The 25194-nt window shown below is 39.2% G+C and overlaps 1 protein-coding gene across 2 annotated transcripts in view; it reads right to left on the bottom strand.

The window, feature by feature from the left end:
- Positions 1-2526: 2526 nt before the first annotated feature.
- Positions 2527-25194, bottom strand: part of LOC108442489 (ectonucleotide pyrophosphatase/phosphodiesterase family member 2) — a 44686-nt gene continuing 22018 nt past the window's right edge. The window contains exons 10-25 of one of the 2 annotated variants that reach the window (XM_017722553.2): positions 21242-21307; positions 20114-20186; positions 19295-19403; positions 18782-18904; positions 17112-17143; positions 16892-17019; positions 15659-15740; positions 14884-14971; positions 14586-14761; positions 12030-12090; positions 11603-11754; positions 10909-11044; positions 9941-10018; positions 6511-6643; positions 6116-6269; positions 2527-3106 (exon numbers count right to left, since the gene is read on the bottom strand). In XM_017722553.2, the coding sequence (XP_017578042.1) occupies positions 2936-3106; positions 6116-6269; positions 6511-6643; positions 9941-10018; positions 10909-11044; positions 11603-11754; positions 12030-12090; positions 14586-14761; positions 14884-14971; positions 15659-15740; positions 16892-17019; positions 17112-17143; positions 18782-18904; positions 19295-19403; positions 20114-20186; positions 21242-21307 (1762 nt within the window). In that variant the 3' untranslated portion in view covers positions 2527-2935. The remainder of the gene's footprint in view (positions 3107-6115; positions 6270-6510; positions 6644-9940; positions 10019-10908; positions 11045-11602; positions 11755-12029; positions 12091-14585; positions 14762-14883; positions 14972-15658; positions 15741-16891; positions 17020-17111; positions 17144-18781; positions 18905-19294; positions 19404-20113; positions 20187-21241; positions 21308-25194) is intronic. The other variant, XM_017722554.2, reaches the window with a different exon arrangement.

The raw sequence follows: 25194 nt of genomic DNA, 5'->3' as shown, positions 1-25194 counted from the left end.
AATTAGCCTTGCTAATTTTGATAGAATTTCAGTTTAAAGAGCATTTGGTAACATCGCCAAGTACACAAAACCACCAGCGAACCCACACGTCTTTTGAGACTTAATGTGGGTGGTAAAACGGAGAAGCTGAAAAAATGTTTTTTGAGGAACTATTTTGCCTTGTGATGCTCTGCATGTACATTTCTGCTATTAATGCATTTAAAAAGGCAAACGCTTAGGTCAAAACTATCAGGCATCATGCAGCGTGTTGTGAACATTTAATGTAATGACTTTCTATAATGTAACTTTTACAGGCAATAATACTTTTCAGACATCTGGTTACTATCACCCCCACTGTCAACAACTCTGACTTGGTAAGTTTCTGGAGAACAGAGCATTTCACATCAAAACAACTGCAACTGACTTTGTTTACATGTCAAGAGTTGAATTACGCAGAAATGATGAAAAATTATGTTATGTTAGAAACATTGTTGTGCACTGAGACGCTCCAGTAAGGTCACCGAACTTCTTACAGAAATGCATCAAAGAGTTGTTTGTGATTTAGGTTGTAATTTGGCTATAATCCCACATTTCATTTCATTCGTAGACTTCCTGCACTCCACATGCTCAATTTTCCACCACCATACAAAAGCTCAATCATTGCTAAAATGCATGAAGTTCTTTAGTTTACTTCTTTTTAATGAAATGCTCCTTTAGCACAACATCAACCTGATAATGGATTATTTTTGTGGGAAAATTTTAGAGAGGAATTCCAATCAGATTGCACTGAAGGTTCTGTAAAGCACAGAGGAGGAAACCTCAAAGTCTGGAGATGTTTTTCTTACAGTGGTTTTGGTGATATTGTTTTCATTAATGGGGTAATAAACTCATAATTACTCAGACATTCCTTAATTGACGGATTACTATATGTTTATTTTAGACAACTGATAAAGCCTGAGTCATTAAAACAAAATCCATCAGTCGTGGAGGTATTTATATATACCAGATTCTGTTTTACAGTAAAATCTTCATACAAATTCTTCTCTTTCCTATTGAGCATCCATCTACTTTTTAGGAAAAAGACCTGTTGTTTGGGTAACACTTTATTTTACAGGCCCACTGTAGAAGCCTCTTTGATGCCCCATGTTGCCTTTAATTTACAGCAGTGTGTAAAAGTCAGAGACCCTCCTCCCTTCATTTCTTTACCTTCCAGTCAATACGGCACCTTTGTTTCATCTCCCATTCTTTTCAGGAGACTTGCTTTCAGTTTTTTTAAGAAATTTCCAGGGATATTTTTTCACATTTCCAAAGTTCAGTCTTAGACATTGGGTGCTTTTTTTGCTTCTGACATTCCAAGTGATCCCAAGCACTGGGGTGGTCAGTCCATTGTTCTCAGAGCAGCTTTGTGTTCAAATTATTTTATTTTTGCTTTTTTGGTCTATTTTTTCCCAGGAAGGGCTTCCTGATAGACTCAGTCTTGAGTTCTAACAGTGGAAAGATGGACAGAAACATCTGTCTGTATCGAATCTGCAGAAATATCTTCTAAAAAGAAATAACATGTCCTTAAGGGCTGCTTTGACTGGACATTTAAATGAAGGAAGGGTGTTTTCTGACCTTTGCACAGTACTATACATACACACTACACAACTCAAATCCTAACAAAAAAATTCTAACGTCAAGAGTTTTGCCAGATGGCTTACGAACATGAATAAGTTGAGCATGTGCAGCTCAACTGCATGGTGAATACTTTCTACGTGATTCACATTTATGACTGTGAAATGAGAACGAACACTACCCCAGAATTGCAGATGCAGTATGTGGATATATTGTTATCTGGGCTTAACTAGACTGTAAAGTGTTAATCTCATGCATTTCAGACATTCTAGTATGTTCTCCCAGCTCACGGACAGAATCATTCCTCTGACACAGACTGATCCAGTGGTCAGATGGCAGGCAGAGGGAGGAAGTGCATCAGCAAGGAGGGAAAGATGTTATTGTGCTGTAACATAATCATAGCAGTGAACAGGAGCATGGAGCCATACCTAAAACCCCGCCATTCAACACAGCTGCAGCAATCGTCTTCACATGATGTGGTCTGTAGTGTGTCCACAGAACAGCTACAAGCATACACACTAATGAATGCTTAACTTACAGCACAGCACATATACCGGTCAGGCAAAACATTAAGACCTTGTTTCTACACTCATTGTCCATTTTATCAGCTCCACTTACTCTATAGGAGCACTTTGTAGTTCTACAGTTACAGACTGTAGTCCATCTGTTTCTCTGATACTTTGTTAGCCTCCTTTACCCTGTTCTTCAGTGGTCAGGACCCCCATGGATCCTCATAGAGCAGGTACTATTTGGGTGGTGGATCATTCTCAGCACTGCAGTAACACTGACGTGGTGGTGGTGTGCTAGTGTGTGTTGTGCTGGTACGAGTGGATCAGACACAGCAGTGCTGCTGGAGTTTCCATGGGGGTCCTGACACTGAAGAACAGGGTAAAAGGGGGTAACAGAGTATCAGAGAAACAGATGGACTACAGTCTGTAACTGTAGAACTACAAAGTGCACCTATAGAGTAAGTGGAGCTGATAAAATGGACAATGAGTGTAGAAACAAGGAGGTGGTCATACTGTTATGTCTGATTGGTGTAAATGGCACAAAGACACAGTCCTCACTCACACCAACACAACCTATTCGCAATCTAGGACAGACAGCACAAATACTGTGAGTCCAATTTTCAGGTGCTGTACAGACAAAAAGCCTTCTAAGTTAAGCTGAGTTACATGTGGTACTGTCATTATTTTGTTTTAAGTGAACAATAAATATGACAAACTGTATAAAAAATATACACCTAAGCATCAGTTGACCCAGGTAGAAGGACAGAGAGACAGAACACTGATGTTGAATGATGTTGCCACGACGTTCCCATCCTTACAGTGTCTCCGTGGGGTTAGACGTCTTCCTCGAAGGTGTGCATGTAGGTTTTGAGGGTGAGGATTTGTGTGTAGGGCAAGGATGTCGAGCGGAAGAAATCCAGTCCAGTCAGTAGCTCCACATCGCGAACTCGAGCCGTGTGTGTCCGCAGAATCTCCTCGACCCAGACGGACGGCTCCTCTGAACTCTGGGCGAGGAAAAAGGCCAGAAGACAGTCGTTTTTTTATACAAGAAATACAGAGTCAGTCTTATAATGTCCTGAAATATATTTGAAAAGTCTGAGGTCAATACTGTATTTACATTTTCTGCTTTTGTTCTAAACACTGGAAACCCTGCTGCAAAGTAAGCATGTGGCTATTCCAGTTTGTTTTCCCCATTTGCTTGTGGTGACACGCAAATAGTGTACAAAACACACTCTTTTAACATTTTTTCCAAAAAGCTTTTGCAGCTGTTTAAAAACTGGACATTCATGGGCGTGTTTTGCTTTTCTGGCCTCACCGCACTGCACTGCTTCTGGCCTTAAACAGCTGTTGACAGAAATAGCACATTCAATCCACATCTGATCCACTCATACCAACGCTGCAGTACCTGCTCTGTGAGGGCCCATGAGGGTCCTGACCACTATTAATGTTGCCATACTGATAATAAGGTCATTAAATATGGAAACTTTCAAAATAAAACCTACCACCATGATAACACACAAATGTCTGGTTTAGAAAAAAACAAAGGCTACTGAAACCCATGAAAGCCATGCTGAAGACGATTAGCACTGGTTATCAAAAACGAATACTGATTAAATATCAATATATCAATATCAATATCAAACCCTAACCCTAACCGTAACCTTACCCTAACCCTAACCATAACCCGTTAAGGATTCCAGGAGGCTGTGACAACGTACGGTCAATGCCGATTACTTTTGCTGTCTCGTCAACGTCGACACAACCACCTAGAAAGCTGTCAGACAACGTTGTCATAACTTTCTGAAGAATCACATTTCACCAAGCAGACGACGCTGTGGACACCAAAACAGTACATTGTCACAATGTAACTGTGTTTGCAGGTTTGTTAGGAATTACACCTGATGGTTTTGCTTCCTAATGGGAATTGTCTTAATGGTTGCCGTTAGAGACCACTAGGAAACAATCAAATGTATGCTGTGTTTATGTATGTTATTTGACTGTGTAAACTCACAGATCACAGCATGTTTAAAATCTTTTGCACCTTATTCTCACTACCTCATATCCAGAAATGTGTGCTGTGTCGGTGCTGCACTGTCCTGTCTGTTTACTGTGTCTAATGTCTGTATAATCGTAATCGTATTTATTATAATGTTTCTAGTTTCGTTTTTTATTTGTACATGATGTCTACACATTCGCACTTTTTACTTTTTATTCCTCGTTGCACCGTGTTGTTCCTGGAGGAACATCATTTCACCCCTCTGTGGACTTGTACATAGATGGAATGACAGTAAAAGCCTCTTGATTTGACATGAGAATCATTTACACTGTGATATCTACCCATTAGTGACTACTGAAAACCACCAGGAGCCAACAGACACTTTTAATGGGTTCTTTGACGTTTTCAAATTACATTAAATGTAACTCTCTAACCGTGTTATGGATGAAAAATGGATTAAGTGATGGCATCGCTAAGCAGCAGCCAAAAGTTAACATGCTGTTGGGCTGTTTCTGCCACTGTGTCAAAGAGTGCATGTGCACGTGACGCCACTGGGGCTGAGAGTCCAGGTCTGCAGCCAGACTCAATTGTGACATCATAAGATACATCAATAAAACCGGATCATGTCACACAGATGCCTGAATTAGACAATTGTGCAGCTGCCCTCTATGATAAGGTTCATCATCAGTCAATCCATAATGTGTGTAATAGACTCGGAGATGATGTGCACGCAAGTAGGGGGCAAAAAGCAACAGTAAGTAATTCTCTTTATGGCAAAAGCAGCTCTCTTCACGACACAAAGCAACAGTGACAAGGAGCTTCTCTGCAGTAAACTGCACCAACCTCAGAAAAGATCATCCCTCTGTCAAACACCACAGAAGATTATGAATTCAAGCTGTCAAAAGGAAGGACTCGGGTCCACTTTGCATAGAAGTGCAGTTTTTTCATACTGTTGTGTATCTGCACTTATAGAGTCCTGTGTCCTGCACTTATATAGGCCTGAAGAACATACATCATTCAATGTATTCGCTCCAGTGTATACAATATATTGAGGAACGACAAAGACCTTGTGACTTGATGTACCACACTAATGCGTGAACATTTAATGGTACAGTATTATACTATTAAATATGCTAGTGTGCAGTTCATGACGCAGCAGCACAAGTACCCGATGCAGTGAGAAATCTCAGCTAAAGTTTCAGCTTTCATTTGTTCTACCTACAGCAACAAATCAAATAGAATCAAGGAATACATTCAAACGTGTGATTCTGATTTAAAATTTTAGTTTTAAAAGCCAAGATTCCCCCCCCCAAAAATTTTACTGGCTTCGATGGACCCATTATGGCTTTGGTATCTCAAAACAACTGCCAGTGTGCTGCTGAATGAACCTGAAGTTGCCGCAAAATGACTGACATTATCACAGTACTATAGCGTTTAAATGACATGATGGACTACTAAAAACACAAGAACCTCACCTACATCCCAGTTCGCACTAGGACTTGACAAACTATATCACTGGAGGTATAGACACTAAACACATACACACATAAAGGCCTTTTGCACACAAGCGACTGTGATGTTTTTTGTACTTGCACTAAACTGTGTATGACTATAGCTTAATCCTTCTGTATCTGTACGATAACCTTGATAAAACGCTAAAACATTGCAAAAGCATTATGGGGATATTATAGAGCTTTTTATGTCTGGTCTTCACAGTAGTAGTCATACACATACCAAAATGCTCTTGGGCCTAGCGCCACACTCATGTTGGGAAACTGAAAGGCTTTCATTGAGACTGTGCAGACTAAGATCCAGTGACTCAGTTTTAATTCTATTCACTAGTTTCTAATGTAATAAAAACATGCCTCAATGAGTCCACAATTAGTCTTTAATTTCTCAGGAACTACCCTTTAAATTGACTGTCAGGAAATGCAGTGGATAGAGCCAGACAGTTAATGCTTGCTTGTAGTGGCAAGCAATATATTATTTTTGCATGGGTGCACAAACATATACTCACATTGCAGCTCTCCGAGTTGTCAAGGCGGTGTGGCAGGATGAAGGTAACAGTCGAGAAGGATCCTTCACACTCTTCTACTGTTGTGTTCTCCACCTCACAGCTTGTTATTATCACATAGTAATGAGTGGGGACTGGGACAGAACCACCTGCATGCCTGCAATACAAACACATACCGGTCAGCGATCGATAATGACAGCAATCTAAAGAGGAACAATGTTGCCACTGCAGCAGTTTTATGTGCACCAACCACACGTGCACAAGTGCTTAAAGGAATAGTTCTAAAATCTAATATATACTTATTTTCCCTGAATGAAGTCAGTAAGCCAAGAGATATTTTGCATCAAACCATTGCATAAAATTAAAAATATATGTGTGTGTGTGAGGGTCTTGCTTACTCTTTTATCTTCTCCACCGTGTCTCTCAGGCCATCATAATTAATGTCAAATATGGGCCCAGTGATTATATTAATGCCATTCTTCTCTTCACTATAGCGCCTCAATGCTTCCTTCTGCAGATAGTTCCAAATTTCTGCACACACATAAGCATAGAAAAGTTACATGCTACTTTAGTGCAGCAATAACGCCCCCTGCAGGTACAACCACATACAGCACAGCATGTGAAGAAATTAAGAAATTAAGACACCCATTTGTCTTTTTTAACATATATAAACATTTGATTTTCATTTTCGCAATGCTGAGATGGAGGTAATTCAAGGAAACAAATAAAATGTCTTTTAAAGTAATTAGTAAAATGTCAATAGAAATGCAGTTCTATTCTAATGCAGTTAGAACAACCCTACTTTTATTGGTTACACTTTATTTGGACAGTCCACTTGCATAATCCAGATGCTTTGTAGATACTTAAATTCCTTTAAGTTACATTCAACTATATATGTACTAAATTTACCGTCATTTTCTCTAAGGTTAAACCTGGCTCTAATCCTAACTCTGGCCTTAACCTCAACCTCACCCTCACCCTGGTCCAAATGCTAACCCTAAGCCCACCACTGTTTAGAATCAACAGAGTTTTCACAGAGAGTTTGTGACAATATGAACATCGATAATCTATAAGGGACTATAGTGGACTATCCAAATAAAGTGAGACCTGATTATAACTATTTATAATAATTCAAATTAGAATCACATCAGCTGCAAATGATGAGACCTCTGTTAGAGAGGACTTTGGAAAAGCCCGTCTTATTTAAACCTCAGACATTCCGTTTCATTGGCTCTTGATTGTTGAAGTAAGTGGTAACACCATGGTGAGATCCAAAGGGCTCTCTGAGGCCTTCAGAAAGAAGGTGGTGTACGTATGAGTCAGAGAAGGGATTTAAAAAGATCTCCAAACAATTAGAAATCAGCCATTCCACTGTCTGAATAATAATTTACAAGTGGATAACGACTGTTAAAACAACTGCCAATATGGCCAGATCTGGCCGTCCTAGCAAGTTCAGACCAAGGGCAGCCCTCAAGATGCATTAAGAGGCTCCCAACAATCCTAAAATGTCATCACAGGGCCTGTAGGTAGCTTTTTCCCCACAGTTGATGTCAAAGTACATGCATCTACCATCAAAAAGAGACTGCACAAGTTTGATTTTCCTGGGAGGTGTGCAAGGAGGAAACCCTTGTTGTCAAAAATAGGACTAATGTCCACCAGAGAGCACCTAGAGAAAGACCAGGACTTATGAAACAATGTGCTTTAGAAAGATGAATCCAAAGTTGGATCACTTGGGCACAGTAACAGAAGACATGTTTGGCACAAACCAAATGTAGCATTTGAGCACAAGAACCTCATACAACAGTGAAGCATGGAGGTGGAAGTGTCATGGTTTGGGGCTGCTTTGCTGCAGCAGGGCCCATCAAGCTTTCCATCACAGAATCCACTATGAATTCTTTATGTGTCAGAGGTTTCTTGAGAAAAACATGAGACTATCATTCCAAAAAGCAGAGGTGGGCCGTGCAACATGACCATGACCCAAAACATTCCAGTAAATCCACCAAGGAATGGCTCAAAAGAAGGAATTGGAGAGCTCTGGAATGGCCAAGTCAATGCCTAAATCTTAAACCTACTGAGATGCAGTGGGGTGACTTTAAAAGGGCTGTGCTTGTCAGAAACCCTTCAAACATCACACAGCTGAAAGAATTTTGCATTGAGCAGTGGGAAAAACTTTTTCTCAGTCGACGTTGGAGACTAGTAGACAGTTATAATAAACATCTAATTGATGTTATTTCAGCTAATGGGGAAAATACCAGCTGTAAGGGCACATGGTGTCCAAACTCTTTCCTCAGTAGGGATTGGCATCTTTTGTTAAGTAAATGATAACAAAATAAAAATGTAATTGTTTTTGCAAAAGTGATGCAATTACAACACCTTTATCTTTAGATCCTATTTTAAAGAAGATCAATCTCAAGATTGATATGTCCGTATTTCTTAATAAGGAACTAAATACTTAATGCAGTGTCCTTAGTTTTTAACATGACTGTAGTAACACAGTATTATTATGCACTTTTATCAGGCAAAGATTAACTTCAGCACACGCAACTTCATCACTCTGCTTGCTCCTGCATTCACTTGGTTAAGAAACCCTGTAAATGACAAAAACAAACTGTGTGTGTGTGAGTCTGTGTGTGTGTGTGTGTGTGCGTGTGTGCATAATGATAGCTATCCAGCCAGAGAAGCTTCCACTCAAAGGACAATGGTATCAATCTGCTCCGGGTACGTCTCTCACACACACACACACAAACACACACACACACACACACACACACACACAAACACACACACACACACACACACACACACACACACACACACACTCATACAGACTGTGTGTGTGTGTGTGTATATATATATATATATATATATATATATATATATATATATATAAAATCAACAATACTGTACTTTTAATGCAAGTCAATGGAACCAGACTTTTTTTCAAGTCATTTTGGGCCATAAAAATTACACAGAATATAAAGGTGCAATAGGCACTTTTGAATTATGCCAAAAATTGAAAAAAGCCTACAGATGAGACACATGTAAATGTGTAGGTCTTAATAATGAACATATTTACATTAAATGCAAGAAAAAGTCTTTTTTAGCATGTTAAAGCATATCGCTGCTGTTGGAACAAAACCTCTAATCTTCAAAATGGTAACTTTACTGGAGAAGGTAAAAACTACTTTACTTTTAATGTAAGTGAAAGGAACCAAACATATTTTCAAGTCATTTTGGGTCATTTCTTTTCGTCCGTTCATCATAAAATTAGCATACAACGTCAAGCAATAGGCACTTTTGAGTTATGCCAAAAAAGGACAAAAATGGAGATGCAAGGCTTTATTTCTGACTGCTGTGAGATATACACATAGCAACAAGCGTTGATGTTTATTGTCACTGTCCAAAGGAAAAACAAGCTTCTCCAAAATTTAGAACATTTCTATCTGTCCTTTCATCATGAAAATTTCATGCAACATAAAGCACAAATGGCCAGAAATGGAGATGCATGAGTGTGACATATTCATCTATTAATCCAGAGCAAGTAAATCTTTCTATCATCTTCATAATGCAATACTTTCTCCTCGACTAACAAGCACAAGTGTGGTACTGTAGATTTGTTTTAAAGTCATCACTGAGAAATAATTGCTACAAAATGACAGCGTGCTTTTGTTACTGTTAGCCATAACTGTGACTTCTAAGGGTTAATAGTGGCAGTTCTTTTTGCAGTCGTGGCAACACTGGAACTTCCTTGCTAGTCCTGTGGCTGTCCATTTTACTACGACAGTAAATTGCAAAAACAGCTGAAAGTGGAGTGCATGAGCTACTCACTTTTAAAAGAGGGGTACATGGGCACGGTGTTTGTGATCAGGGAGGCATCATATCTGGATTCAGGTGTAAGAGAGAAATCTGTGGAACAGAGGGGTCAATAAGCATGTTTGTAACAAATCTCCATTCTGAAGTTTACTGGACCTTTGATACCTGTTTTACATGTTATATAAAAGTTAAGATGAACTGTATGATACTGCTTGTAGGCTGCCTTAATGTCTTTCATGCAGTTGTGTATTGAAATGAAAACTGTTAAAAAAAAGGATAAAAAAAAACCTGTGTGTGTGTGTGTGTGTGTGTGTGTGTGTTGGGGATGCACAGTATATGTGCACTCCTAAGCATTGTTAACCATTACCATAATATTTGTATTTTTCATTGGGTGCCTCCTGACCATATCTTACATGTTACATAAGTGGATTCTCAGGTGTGATTTCTAACAAAGGTATACAATTTTATCAATTTAGTAAAATAATATAGACTGATCTAAACACACCTGTGCCAGCAATAGAGTCCTCTTATTCTAGTAAATGTGGAAAACATGCAGTAAACTGTTAAACATGGTCAGGTGGGGGTTTGGGGGTTTCCTTCGCTTTACCTTTTATTTATTACTAGTTACTTCCACAAATGTTTACACGCATAGCAATAATCGCAATAATAACAAACAATATCAATGTTTTAATGTGTTTTTTTTTCCCCAGATCTGAAGCTGTATTGCCTGATTGCCTGCATTGTGCTGCGTCACAGATCACAGCATGTTAAATATCTCTGCACCTTATTCTCACTACCTCATGTCAAGAAATGTGTGCTGTGTCGGGGCTGCTCTGTCCTGGCTGTTTACTGTGTCTAATGTCTGTTTATCATATTTATTGTACTGTTTCTAGCTGAATTTTTTGTTTGCACACTACGTCTGCACGTTTGGCCTTTCATCAATAACTGTGGTGTAAATGCAGGATTTTCAACAGACCACTAACCAGGTGGGTAAAGAAATCCACGGACGATCTCGATGTCGTGGCTGCTGGATTGGCAGCCCTGTGTGTGTTCAGGAGCAACACGGACATCTGCTCTCACACACTCCGAGTCAGACAATGGGAGGGCAGTGCTGTCCACCTGCAGGATGGGGAGAGCAAGAAAAAAAGGTGAGGGTACGTACACAAACACTGAACCTGCAAGCCTGCCCGGTCAAACTCAGTGCTCAGATTGGATGATATGCAGATCTTAGAATATAATATTATCTTCCTTGGTTTTACATTTGATTTTTACATAGTATGTGTCCAATTTGGCCGAAATAGAAATCTTATATAGATTTTTCAAGGGAAAAATGCACTGCTGAGCATCTACACTTTTTTCTGTATATATATATATATATATATATATATATATATATATATTACTGCATTTCATTGTCTCTGACTCTGCACAATGACAAAGTTGAATCTAATCTAATCTAATCTAATCTAATCTAATCTAATCTAATCTAATCTAATTAAGTATCTGCCTTGAGATTTGATCTTTAGATTAGCAGGACTAGTGAATTTTATAAATATACCTGCAATCAAAGCTGGTTTCATATCATCGAAAACATCAATTCTAAACTTTGTAAAGTTAATATCAAACTTCTGAAAGGTAGTGTAGTAGCAGGGGTGAGGTGTGGGTGAAGGTGAGTACAGTGGTGTTTGCCTGTGGTGTAATGGTGAATGCTGTCCACAAGGGCATTTGAAGCTCATAGCTGTAGCCGCTAATATAGTCACTGTGCTGCAGTAACGTGTAGGATGACTGGAACAGGACAGCAGGACGGCCAAACAGAAGGTGGGTGACATCTGCAACACACCAGGAAACAGTTATTAGCTTTAAAAGTAACTTAGAAGCACTGTATTAAAAACAGTGTCACAGCTTTAACCACATGCATTTGATGGACGTTTATTTTACGTCACATTGGTATTGCTATTTCAGAGAAGGTTGGGCACACAAACGGGACAGAACTGTGGGAAAACAAAGCCAGACATATGAGTCACCAACTGCTAAACAGTGATTTTTTGTGAGAAATGAGAGAAGGGGTGAGAGAGTGAGATGACAAGAATGACGAAGGCTTAACTGTTTAACTGGAAACCAGTGTCTTCTGGGGAAAACCTCTGAGTGCTTTCCTCAATCTTGTTCTGTGAGAGAGCAGATAAAGAACTGTTAAACGCAGTAAAGCAGCCGGTATGCACGTCTATGTTCAAGTACTCCAAGATGTGTATATCTGTGATGCAATGACACGCGTCATGTAATGACACTCGACGTCTGCATCAGATAAACACCAGCGGTTTATCCAATATAACCTTATTCAATGCTTCCGTCTAGCAAAATAAAACACCAAAAATAACAACTTCTGGAATCTGTAAGCAACCTCAGAAAAAAGGTTAGTCATTTATGCGTAGGTGTATTAACCTTCCTGTAGTGTTCGGGTCAAATCTGACCGATTTACAACTTAAAACACTCATAAATATTGTGTTTTACATCTGATTGCCTCAGGCCCTATGATATCCTCCACACTGTGCACTTGAACATATAAAAGTGGTGATCATCTCTTTCATTGAATTTTGAGTGTTTAATCAATTGTTACACCTGTGGTGTTGCCGGTCAAAAGTGACCGCTATAGGAAATGAATGGGTATCCCGACTATATTCATCCATCAGACAGAAAACATCCTCATACACCCCCCCCCCCAACTCACTCACTCTATTTGTATTTACACTGCAGTTATTTTATGTCTAATTCTATAAATTCAGGTTAAACACTACTTTGAGACGTCCACAGCTAAAGAAGGTTGAATAAAAATATGGTGGAGAAAAATGGTTTTTGTGCTAATTTAAGAGCAGTTAAAACAGACCGGACGATTTTGACCGGGAGCACTAAAGTTAGGGGGCGGGAGGTGAAGAGGACAGGAGGGTTAAGAACATAAGCTCCTCTTCTGTGTCTCTTCTGTGTCACTCTGCACATATCCAGATGCCTGATAGTTCTGATCACCCACAGTGGTTTCCAAGAAAGACGACGCTCCTAAAAAACTGAGTGAGTGAGGAGTGTATCAGCGATGCACTCTTTCACATTCAATGCTGTACTGAAAACTCTCAAGGTTGATTGAAGCTTCTTAGATGCAAATGATCAGACTATGTTTTAGTACTGTAGAACCGGATTTTTCCCCTATAGTAAATCTAGTCAACCAGCCAAGACAGGTTTGCTGTCCATTGTTGTACCTGGCACTATGTGGCCAACTACTATTATCTTAAAAATGGACAACAGAGCACCGCTAAAAACATTCACGTCAGCCGTCTTTAACCCTGTCCATTACAGCATACAAAGTCTGAAACCACATATGTTTGTGATTAAAAACAAAAAATATGTCTTGGTTAATCGACTGCACTCAGGATCAGAAGAAAACACACAAAGCGGATTTCCCCTAAGTCCCTACTCTTTCGGACTGTTCCTTTCAGCACTCATGGATTTATTCGTGAACACTAAATCAACTGTAATGGTAACATTTTCACTTCTTACACTCCTTGTACATTTCACATTAGGAGGTGACAAGTCTGCAAAGTTGCCTCAAGTTTGACTCTTGGTTTTGTGGGGGTTTTCAAAGCCACTTTTGTGGTGGGATGAGGCAAAAATATCTTATCTATGTTTCATAATTTTACTTCAATGGCCGTTATTAGTTTGCAAGGGAATATGAACAGAAGTTCAGAAAGCAGGACAGCGACCTTAGACCCCCCTGCGGTCCTACAATGGTACGTATGACCTGATATGAGATGAATGCAGGGTCGTGTGTGTGCAGGGGTGTTTTAAGAATTAATTCAAGTTAATTTATTAGTCCCACAACGGGGAAATTTCATCTCCGCATTTAACCCATCCGTGAAGTGAAACACCACAAACACACTAGTGAGCACACTTGCGTGGTGGGCAGCCCTATCTGCAGCGCCAGGGAGCAGTTGGGGGTTAGGTGTCTTGCTCAAGGACACCTCAGTCACGTACTGTCAGCTCTGGGGATCGAGCTGGTGTTCCCTAACCTCCAACCCACGACTGCCCCTTCATTCCACATGGTTTGAGGCACATGTCTGAGTAATCTCAAACATACAGAGGCCCCAAAAAAGTATTTGGACAAAGTAACCTGTTAAACCTTTATGATGTTTTTTAGTTAGTTTAGTTCTCACCATGTTTAATAACAATTTCATTTTAGAGAAAACCACATCACACTCGTAGTGTGGACATGCTGGATAAGGGTTAGATCCCGACTGAGAGAGGATTTGTCTGATATCAATTTAGATTTTTAGAGGGTTTACAAATCCAATATACAGGTATTTCAGACGATCTTTTTTTCAGTCCATTGGAGGATTAAACAAGGCAAAACCAAAACAGTTGTCAAAATACGGCTCCATGTCAGTCATTACAGGGGATATATATATATATATATATATATATATATATATATATGAAAAGATGCGGCTTCCTTTATCCTTGAACTGTAACATCTGTATGAACTAAAGATTTTTAGAAAATGTTTATCAATCTTGTTTTTTAAGTGGATGCAAGTATTTAGAAGTATATGAAACATATATATATGTGTGTGTGTGTGTGTGTGTGTGTGTGTGTGTGAGAGAGAGAGAGAGAGAGACACCTCTTCATCACAGCTGCATCCCAAGCTGTAGATGGCAGTGGAGGTGGAGGTAGGCTCTAGAGGTTTTGGTGACGTCACTTCCTCTGGTCGTGTAGGTGTGTATGGAGGATTTCTCAGCATGGCGTTCAGACTGCCATGAGTTCCATTATTAGGGACAGGAGTCAATCCCAGGAGGTCTACAAACATTCACACCCATACACACAATTATTTAGAGCTATTAAAAATGTAAAGTTATTTATAATTCCAGTGTTTTCTAATAGGTCTGTAGGTTAAGACAGAGAACCATTTTAGGTCTCACCACACATTATGTTGTAAAGCTCAATATTCTCAAAAGGAGGAACTTGGTTCCTGAACTTGAAGCTTGGTCCATGTCCCAAAAAGATTGTCTATGAGAAACAGAGTGGGGAGAAAAACGTCAGGCTGGTTTTATGTATGACCTGAGGTGGGTCCAATATGTGGCGAATTTAACATTCAGTTTACTAAGACTGCAGCTGATCATGCAAACTGTGTATAGCTCCGCCCACTAACTGCTCACTCATGAGGTGCACGGTTTCAAATAGGCAGTAAAACGAGGGAGCAATTAACACGCTGGAGACAAAACAAGACATGAAAGTTAAGTAATGATGAGAGAGGTCTTAATAAATGATGCTCTTTCCAACCAAACAGTTTTCATTCCTCTCTCGCTAGGAACAGGGCGAGGCCCATGGCCCCATCTACCCACTGTGTCTCCAGCCATTGTTAAAGGAATTCTCACAGAAATGGGTCTTTTGAGACCCTAATGCAAACAACAAAAATCACTCCAAACTGCCCAGCACAAGCCGCTCAGCTAAGCCGCTCAGCGTTAGTTAATCAAACAGAATATGCAACCAGTCACACGTGTAATATCTCCACTCATTTTTTGTAAATGCTCCAGGTTTTGGCCCTTAAATGGCTCAAACTGTGCATTTAGACTGCATAACACACGGACACGATGCGGCTGATTTGTGCCTCAAACTGGTTCTAAAAGTACATCAGGCCCTCGGGGTCTGTCCCTGCTTCATACAGATGCTGAATCTATGAATGGAATACAGTACCTGCATGCTGCTTATTTTGTTGTCAAATCCATGATCGCCAAAATATCGACAACTGCCAGGTAAACGACTCTCAGGAGGAGCCCTACACAGAGGAAAATGACAGCACAACCTTACATCAGTTACATCTACACTAGTCAGCACACTATACCAACACGATAAAAAGTCACACAATAAAAAGATGTCGTTTAACAACTGGAAGTTAACTGAACTTCTAAGAGTAAAATACATAACTATTAATATTAATCATTCAAAATTCCCATATGGAAAAAAGTATATTCCAAATGTATTTATCAACTAAATTTTTGCAATGTTTGAAAAAGGGCAAAAAAAAATTGTTGAATATATTTTTGAAATGAATGTATTTGTATTTGTTATTATATGTTTGCAACCGTACAGTATGTAGTTTTAACATAGATTACAGGTATAATTGACCTCGTTGCTTGTGGGTGTATTTTGGATTTTCCATCTGAATTTACGTGACCAAATCATAAGGTAAACTATTCAGTAACTGCATGAAATAAATGTTCTTTTTTTTTTTTTTCCCTCAAACGAACCGAAAATGTTTTATGTTTTATGATCACACATATTACTATATGTTTACAATTTACTGCTGAAAGCCAAAAATCTTTTTGTATTATTTTATAAAAATCGTTCTTATAGAGTACGTCCCTGAAGAGACGGCATCTGTTTATAGTTTTAGCCCAGATTTGGTGAAAAATGGGTCGACTTTCAGTAGAAAAAAAAATTTGTGAGTTCAGCTTTTTTAATTATAACGGTTTAAAATGACATCACCGTCTATTAGACTGGAAAGAAGACGGTTACAGCCTCATATGACACCCACCCATTGAATGTAGCCTATGAAATATGAAAGCTATGAAGAATATGACACATTATATTTGCGTTAATCACGTAATATTGTATGTATGCAGTGAGATACACTGAATGAATTTCAAAGAAACAACATATCAAATCACAACTGCCATTTCACAGCGTATCAATACTTACAACACTCGCTTTTGTCGCGTTAAAGCTTCATTTGCTAATACTTGTATATCAAAAGGCTTTTTTTTTACTCTTCATACATTTTCAAGTGTAGTTGATGAATATATTCACATATGTTTATGTTTTGTATGTTCTAGCTGTAATATTTCTCCATACTTTTAAAACTAAATGAATACATGGAACATCTACATCTTACACACATCAACTCAGATATGCATGTGCATTACGTACATCGCTACCAGCCACTTCCTTTCCATCAACAGGTGGACGTCCTCAATCCTGCGGTTGTTGGCATAGTGCAGACGTTTGGGCAGGTGCTGCTTCAGGTATGGTTTAAAGTGCTGAATTGGCATCTTACACTGACAAACACGGTAAACAAACAATGAGATGCAATGATGTCATCGTGCAAGTGGCTTGTCATTTTACAGTGGGAATCATTTTATGTACTTACAGTTAAATTAGCTACTATCTCTTTTGGGTCATCTGAAAAGGAAAAGACAGGTACGATGATCAATTACAACTGTTATTTTTTATTTCTTTAACCCACAGGATACTGTTTTATCTGTCTTTGCTATCACTGCACTCTTAAAAGATGTGTTACAGTCAACTTGAATCAGAAATCATAACACATTTTCCTTCCAGACTCTCAGAAAAACAGGTATGTAAAATGTCATCTTGTCACTGGGGTGGTTCCCTCCAGGGTACATCTCAGTACGTTTAGTCAGGGAACATAATTGTACTATAATCCATTGAAATGATTCCAAGGTGTACGGACTCCACACACCCCGTCTCGCCTCCAGGCTTTTATCTTACCGTTCTGTTTTAAAACATTTGATTACGAAAAGGTAGAAATATGAACTTTTCAGCTGGAAACACATGTTTAAGGTACACATTTGGACCTTAAAACCACTGCTGTACCTTTGAGAGGATGTATACATTGTTTATACCTTCATGAATGAAAATGTTATCATAATTAATATGATATAAATAGGATATCAGGTTGTTTTCTCCTACTGGTGCAGGGTGAGGCAATCATAATTTAGAAGACAGGTTTTTTTTGTTAGTTTATTTGTTTGTTTTTTGTTGTTGCTACAGCCTGTGGCTGGGAGTCCAGACAGCACAATCACTCTCCCCCATCACCCAGTGCAATGCTAGCTAGCACAGGCATCTAATAGCTGACATAACACATCTGTCAAATGACGCTGAGTTCGCAACAGTTTGAAAAGATGTGGCAGCACTTCAAAGGTCTCAGAGGAAGCCTGTGCTTGCCTACAGCCTCTTACCACTGGTGGTATAGTGTAACTGGGGGAGTCCTAACTAGTGGGTGGAACTGGACATGTTTTTGAGACATTATATTTTGGCTGAGGTTTATGAAAAAGTAAATGATCTGATTTGATGAATCATGCTTAATATGGCAAAACAAGCGCATGAACTGATTAAGTAAAAAGATCGATTTTGATTTCAGATTTTAATACATCATGTATTATATGCTGTCGTCTCATGGCATGACATGAAATGTGTTAAAATAGTAAAGTAATTCTGTCAATACACAGTTGTCCAAGTGTCTAGATTCCCCATCTAATTAGTAGTTCTATGTCAGTTGTGTCTCAGTATTTTGCAATGTCCAAACAAAAGTGGTGGCAATAGAATTGAACGCAAGTCTAAAGGCCAGAGCACACTGGCCAAACAAACACCAAGAACCACAAGCCAACAAAAAATGTTTGCCATAGCTCTCAATGGCGAGCAGTAGGATGTTATTGCTTGGCGCAGAATGCTTGGTCAGTGTGCTTAAGAACACCATGTGCAATGGAAAGATACAGCTGCAAGAGTGTAGAGCTTCCCATCAATGAACTGTGAAGCAATGTAAATGTTTTTTGGTGCCATTAGGAGTCATCAAGCATCTTTTGAGACCAGTGCCCGACCTCACTAAATAATGGAGTCAAATTCCATTAATTCCATTCCAGTGTGTTCAGGAAAGCCTTCTCAGAAAAGCAGATGTTACTACAACATAGTGGGGACCCACTCACCACTAATACACTTTATTTCTGAGGAAATGTTGAACAAACTGCCTGGATGCTACTAGGCACATGCTGTATGTGTGCGTGGGCGAGTGTGTCTCACATGGCATGTTCCGGTTCTTGGGTCGCACCCTCCCAGAGGAACCCTGGATGAGCGTGAGGTCATCAACATTAAGTCCATATGAACTAAGATATTCCGTCCGGTCACAGTGGGCCTCCTCCATTCCTGTAACACACAATGGCAAAGACAGAAGGGTACTATCAGAGACCAGCTGCCCTGACACTCTTCAAAATAAGTACTGTCATCATTTGTCAGTTGACCTTGAAACATCATGAAACTTTGCCAGACTTCCCAGGAAGTAGCGGAGGAAGGCAGGACTTACAGAAAATCTTCAGATATTACCTCATCTCCGCACCCATTACACTGTTTACAAAGCACTGCTGTCACAACACTATGCACATTACTAATACCACATTTCTGAAATTGGTACAATTCGATTTGTTACATTTCTTCATCATATATAACAAATGATACGATTAACACGAATGATTTGATTCATTGTTGGCGTATCATTACAACCTCACTACAAGGTATGAAGCTGAAAGAGTGCAGTACCATGATCACCCACTAGGATGATGTTTACACAGCGGTGTAAATTCATTTGTTTCAGTCCATTCATCAGCTGACCAATGATGTTGTCGATTTCTCTGAGGGGATTATCCAGCTGCGCGGGGAACACATACGCACACATAGAAAAACACACACAAGCACACACACATGCATGCTTATTCAGCAAGGCTACAGTAGAAACATATTCATTCCATGTTTTTCTTTATTCCAAATGCACTGTTAATAAATATCATTATTATATAATGAGATAGTAAGATTTTATTACATACTTCTGATTTATGGTTTCATAGAACCCTCTATATTAAATACAGCAATGAACTAAAAATGTGTCAAATCTGTCAAATATGATGGTCATCTTGTACATGCAGGCATTATGTCGCTACTGTTGGAACAAAACATGGTATCTCCATTTTTCTGTTTTTGACATAATTTGAAAACGTATGTTACCCTTTACAAGGCGAGTAAATTTCATGATGAATGGACCAAAATAAATGGCCCAAAATTACTTGGAAAAAACGTCTGGTTCCACCGACTTATATTAAAAGTAAAGTATGTTTTTTCCTTCTCCTGTAAAGTTGTCATTTTGGAGATACGAGGTTTTGTTCCAACAGAAGTGACACACCTTAGCAAGCTGAAAAAGATGTTCATTCTTAAATTTCTCACATTTAATGTGAATGTGTTCATTATTAAGACCTGTATTTAGACGTGTCTCATCTGTATGCAAGTTAGTTTCATGACAGGTAGTTTCAAAAAACTCATTTCCATTGAAAGTTGATGTGCTAGCTTGGTATGCGCTGGTCCTACCTCATTACTGAAAGGTCCAAGTCTGTGTCCGAACGTATCGGGCTGCTCTGAGTGCACTGCGTACACATACGGCCTGAAACAGGACACAACATGAAACGCATACTGCACTGGTAAATGAGGTAACAGTATAATGGTAGAAGCAGTTTCCTGACCATAAAGGCAGATGCCCTGTAAGATACTTTAAATGAAATTCAGCTACACTAAGTACAGTTATCCAGTTTTTATATATGTGAGTATGCCTGAGTATGTCAGTACACCTCTCACAGTCATTATGTTTCAGATACACACTATTCTTGGTCAAGCTAACATATTCACCTGTGTTTTGTCATAACAGACGTTACTGCTATTACAGTATAAACATTTTAGGATTATAACTTTCAGGAGTTACCTTAAAACTAAATTAAGTGCAACACATATGAAATTGGTCAAATGTTCAATAAAAGACTATAGAACCCCCGAAATATGAAAAAAATGACTTCTTACCAGAATATGTAAAAATATTTTGATTCTTAACTCCTTAAAATCCCAGGCTTATTGCATACTAAGCCTTATTATCCAGTAACTACGGGGACTTCAGTGCAAACTAGTGAAGCCTTTCTTGTAATATAGCAGTGTGTAATAAAACTTTGGGCCAGCTGGTGGCCCTATGGTTTGATCAGGGGTTAAATGAGTAATTGGTGGCTTCCAACATCAGTGGCGTTCAAAATATCTGTACAAAAAGATATTAAAGCTGACTGCTACTGAAGTCCTTAATCACACACACTTAAAAAATGAATTGAATTTACTTTAGGTTTTATGTGTATTTAAATACCCAGTTGAAGAAAATGTTACATCTATACAAATATTGCCAAATCGTATATTTTGTGGATTATGTGCATATTTAAATAGACTGGACACCTGTTCAGGGTGTTTCCTGCCTTCTGCCCAATGACAGCAGGGACAGGCTCCAGCTCCCCCCAGCAAGCCAGAAGGATAAGTGGCTTACAATACATAAACTACTTAAACTATATTTGAAGCCTGCTGAATGAAGTGTCCTTGTTTTTTTGTGTGTGTTGGGTTTAAATTGCATGCCGTTCTTTTTTTTTTTCAGCACATGAAAGGATGCATTTAAGAGCCAGCACTGCTGACCTTTCATCATCAGGCAAGTGGAACCATCTCAGTATAGTCAGGATCCTCCTCTCCAGTGGAATCACCCTACACAACAAACAAGAGAAAGGAGGAGGAGGATTTATTCAACCATCCAACAAAAAAGCACTGTAAAGCAAAACACTCAGACTCCGTCACACACAGTTGAGTGTTCTAGTGCTGTTCTCAGTAAGCAAGGACTGTTCTGGTTCAACACTGCTGTCCTAGTTGAGTCCTGGCTCAAGACCAGCTAATCCAAATATATTACAAAAATGAAAGCAGACAAGCCTGATTACATACTGGTTTGACTAATCTAGAAAATCTGTCAACAATGTTTGGATCAGTTTAATGATGATGTTCAGATGCCCAGAAGTAATTGTTTTTGTTTTGCAATCTGTTTTCTTTTAATGTGTAACAGAGTTCCTGTCCTGAATCAGCCCTGATACATCTTGAGGACATTCTGTAGCAACACAGGACAGAACATTTCTTCCCATCTGTTGTAATGTTTATCTGCAGCAGCGTTCCACTCAGAATATGAACTATACTGTTAGCTAAGAAGGTTCTTTATGGGTTCTTTATTAAAGAAAATGATTTTATAAACAGCCATTACCACTGCATGACTAAATGATTCATGAAATGCAAACCTTTTTGAAAAAAGGTTCCATAAAGCACCCAAAAGTGTTCTACTTTTGTTATGATGCCAAGCTTCACTATTAAAAATTATAGTTCCTTAAGGGTTCTGGAAAATGGCATACCAAGAACACTTGAAGAACATCACGAAAAAGGTTCTTCAGACTGACGGAGAATAGGCTGCTGATGGTTCTATATGGAACTTTGAAAAGGCCAAAAACTACCCAACCACAACAAGAAAGACCAAACCATACCAAGAGAAACCCAACCATACCAAGAACTACCCCAACATACCAAGAACTACCAAACCCTACCAAAAACTAGCAAAATATACCAAGAACTACCTCACCATACTAAGAACTACCCCACCATACCAAGAACTACCAAACCATACCAAGAATGACCAAACTATACGAAGAACTAGCAAAATATACCAAGAACTATCCCATCATACCAAGAAATACCAACCCATACCAAGAACAACCAAACCATACCAAAAACTACTCCACCATACCAAGAACTACCCCACCATATCGAGAACTCCCAAACCATACCAAGAACATCCAAACCACATCAAGAATTATCAAACTATGCTAAGAACTACCAAACCATATTGAGAACTACCAAAATATACAAAGAATAACCAAACCATGCCAATAACTACCCCATCATATCAAGAAATACCTAAATATACCAAGAACAACCAAACCATACCAAGAACTACCAAACCATACTAAGGAAAACCAAACCATACCAAGGACTACTCCACCATACCAAGAACTACCCAACCATGCCACGAACTACCCAATCATAACAAGAACTACTAAACTATGCTAAGAACTACCAAACCACACTGAGCACTAATAAAATATACCAAGAATAACCAAACCATGCCAATAACTACCCCACCATACCAAGAACAACCAAACCATACCAAGAACTACCAAACCCTACCAAGAACTAACAAAATATACCAAGAATAACCAAACCATACCAAGAACTACCAAACCCTACCAAGAACTAACAAAATATACCAAGAATAAGCAAACCATGGCAATAACTACCAAACCATACCAAGAACTACCCCACCATACCAAGAACTACCAAACCATACCAAGAACTACCCCATCATACCAAGAACTAAACAACCATGCCAAGAACTACCAAACCATACCAAGAACTACCCCACCATACCAAGAACTACCAAACCATACCAAGAACTACCCCATCATACCAAGAACTAAACAACCATGCCAAGAACTAGCAAACCATATTAAGAACTACCAAACAATACCAAGAACTACCAAACCATACCAAGAACTACCCCATCATACCAAGAACTAAACAACCATGCCAAGAACTACCAAACCATATCAAGAACTACCAAACAATACCAAAAACTACCCCACAATACCAAGTATGACCAAACCATACCAAGGACTACTCCACCATACCAAGAACTAGCCCATCATACCAAGAACTAAACAACCATGGCAAGAACTACCCCACCATACCAAGAACTACCAAACCACACAAAGTTCTACCCCTCATACCAAGAACTAAACAACCATGCCAAGAACAATCATACCAAACCAAGAACTACCAAACCATACCAAGAGCTACCAAGCCATACCCAGAACTACCAAACCATACCAAGAGCTACCAAACCATACCCAGAACTACCAAACCATACCAAAAGCTACCAAACCATAACAACAACTACCAAACCATACCAAGAGCTACCAAACCATACCAAGAGCTACCAAGCCATACCCAGAACTACCAAACCATACCCAGAACTACCAAACCATACCCAGAACTACCAAACCATACCAAGAGCTACCAAACCATAACAACAACTACCAAACCATACCCAGAACTACCAAACCATACCAAGAGCTACCAAGCCATACCCAGAACTACCATAACAACAACTACCAAACCATACCCAGAACTACCAAACCATACCAAAAGCTACCAAACCATAACAACAACTACCAAACCATACCAAGAGCTACCAAACCATACCAAGAACTACCAAACCATAACAACAACTACCAAACCATAACAACAACTACCAAACCATACCCAGAACTACCAAACCATACCAAAAGCTACCAAACCATAACAACAACTACCAAACCATACCAAGAACTACCAAACCATACCCAGAACTACCAAACCATACCAACAACTACCCCATCAAACCAGGAATTAAGTTAGCTTACAGGTTTTAACCAGAAAACATGTTCATTTTCTCTACTTTATGCAGGCACAGCAGGTAACCTTGTGTTTAAAGAGACTCCCACCCACGTTACTATCATCATGATCTCACAAGCCTAATTACATCTGACTTCAGAACCGTCCTGTCTGTGTCAGCAGGAATGAAAAGAGAGAGAGACAATACCAAAAACTACCCCACAATACCAAGTATGACCAAACCATACCAAGGACTACTCCACCATACCAAGAACTAGCCCATCATACCAAGAACTAAACAACCATGGCAAGAACTACCCCACCATACCAAGAACTACCAAACCACACAAAGTTCTACCCCTCATACCAAGAACTAAACAACCATGCCAAGAACAATCATACCAAACCAAGAACTACCAAACCATACCAAGAGCTACCAAGCCATACCCAGAACTACCAAACCATACCAACAACTACCCCATCAAACCAGGAATTAAGTTAGCTTACAGGTTTTAACCAGAAAACATGTTCATTTTCTCTACTTTATGCAGGCACAGCAGGTAACCTTGTGTTTAAAGAGACTCCCACCCACGTTACTATCATCATGATCTCACAAGCCTAATTACATCTGACTTCAGAACCGTCCTGTCTGTGTCAGCAGGAATGAAAAGAGAGAGAGAGAGTTAGAAGAAAATAAACATGGCCTTTTGTTAGTTTATGTAAGCTAGGAGGACAAAAGGGCAAAACAGCTCAACATTGTCCTATTGCGCACAGACAAAGATGAATGGACCCTGTGTCTGTGTTAGCCAGTGTGTGAGAGGGCTTTGTTGGAGTAAACGCCTGGAGGGGACAGAAATGCATGTGCTTGTCCAATCATGTGTGCAGTGATCACATTTCTCCTCCGTATTCACTCTCGCAACCTAAAATCTGACAAGCTGTGAAGCCCATGAAACTGAAATTCAATTACTTTCAACCATTTTTACATCAGTTCATTACCGTTCTATTGTGAACCGGAGTAAAAATGGCACGTACAATATGTGAGAACAGAGACTGACAACTGCAAGAGCAGATGGATGGATAGATAGACAGACAGACAGATGTACTTTGTGTGTACTTTGAAATGCATT

The sequence above is a fragment of the Pygocentrus nattereri genome, chromosome 11, assembly GCF_015220715.1.
Source record: "Pygocentrus nattereri isolate fPygNat1 chromosome 11, fPygNat1.pri, whole genome shotgun sequence".
NCBI lineage: Eukaryota > Metazoa > Chordata > Actinopteri > Characiformes > Serrasalmidae > Pygocentrus > Pygocentrus nattereri.
This window is presented reverse-complemented; position numbering and strand designations above follow the sequence as displayed.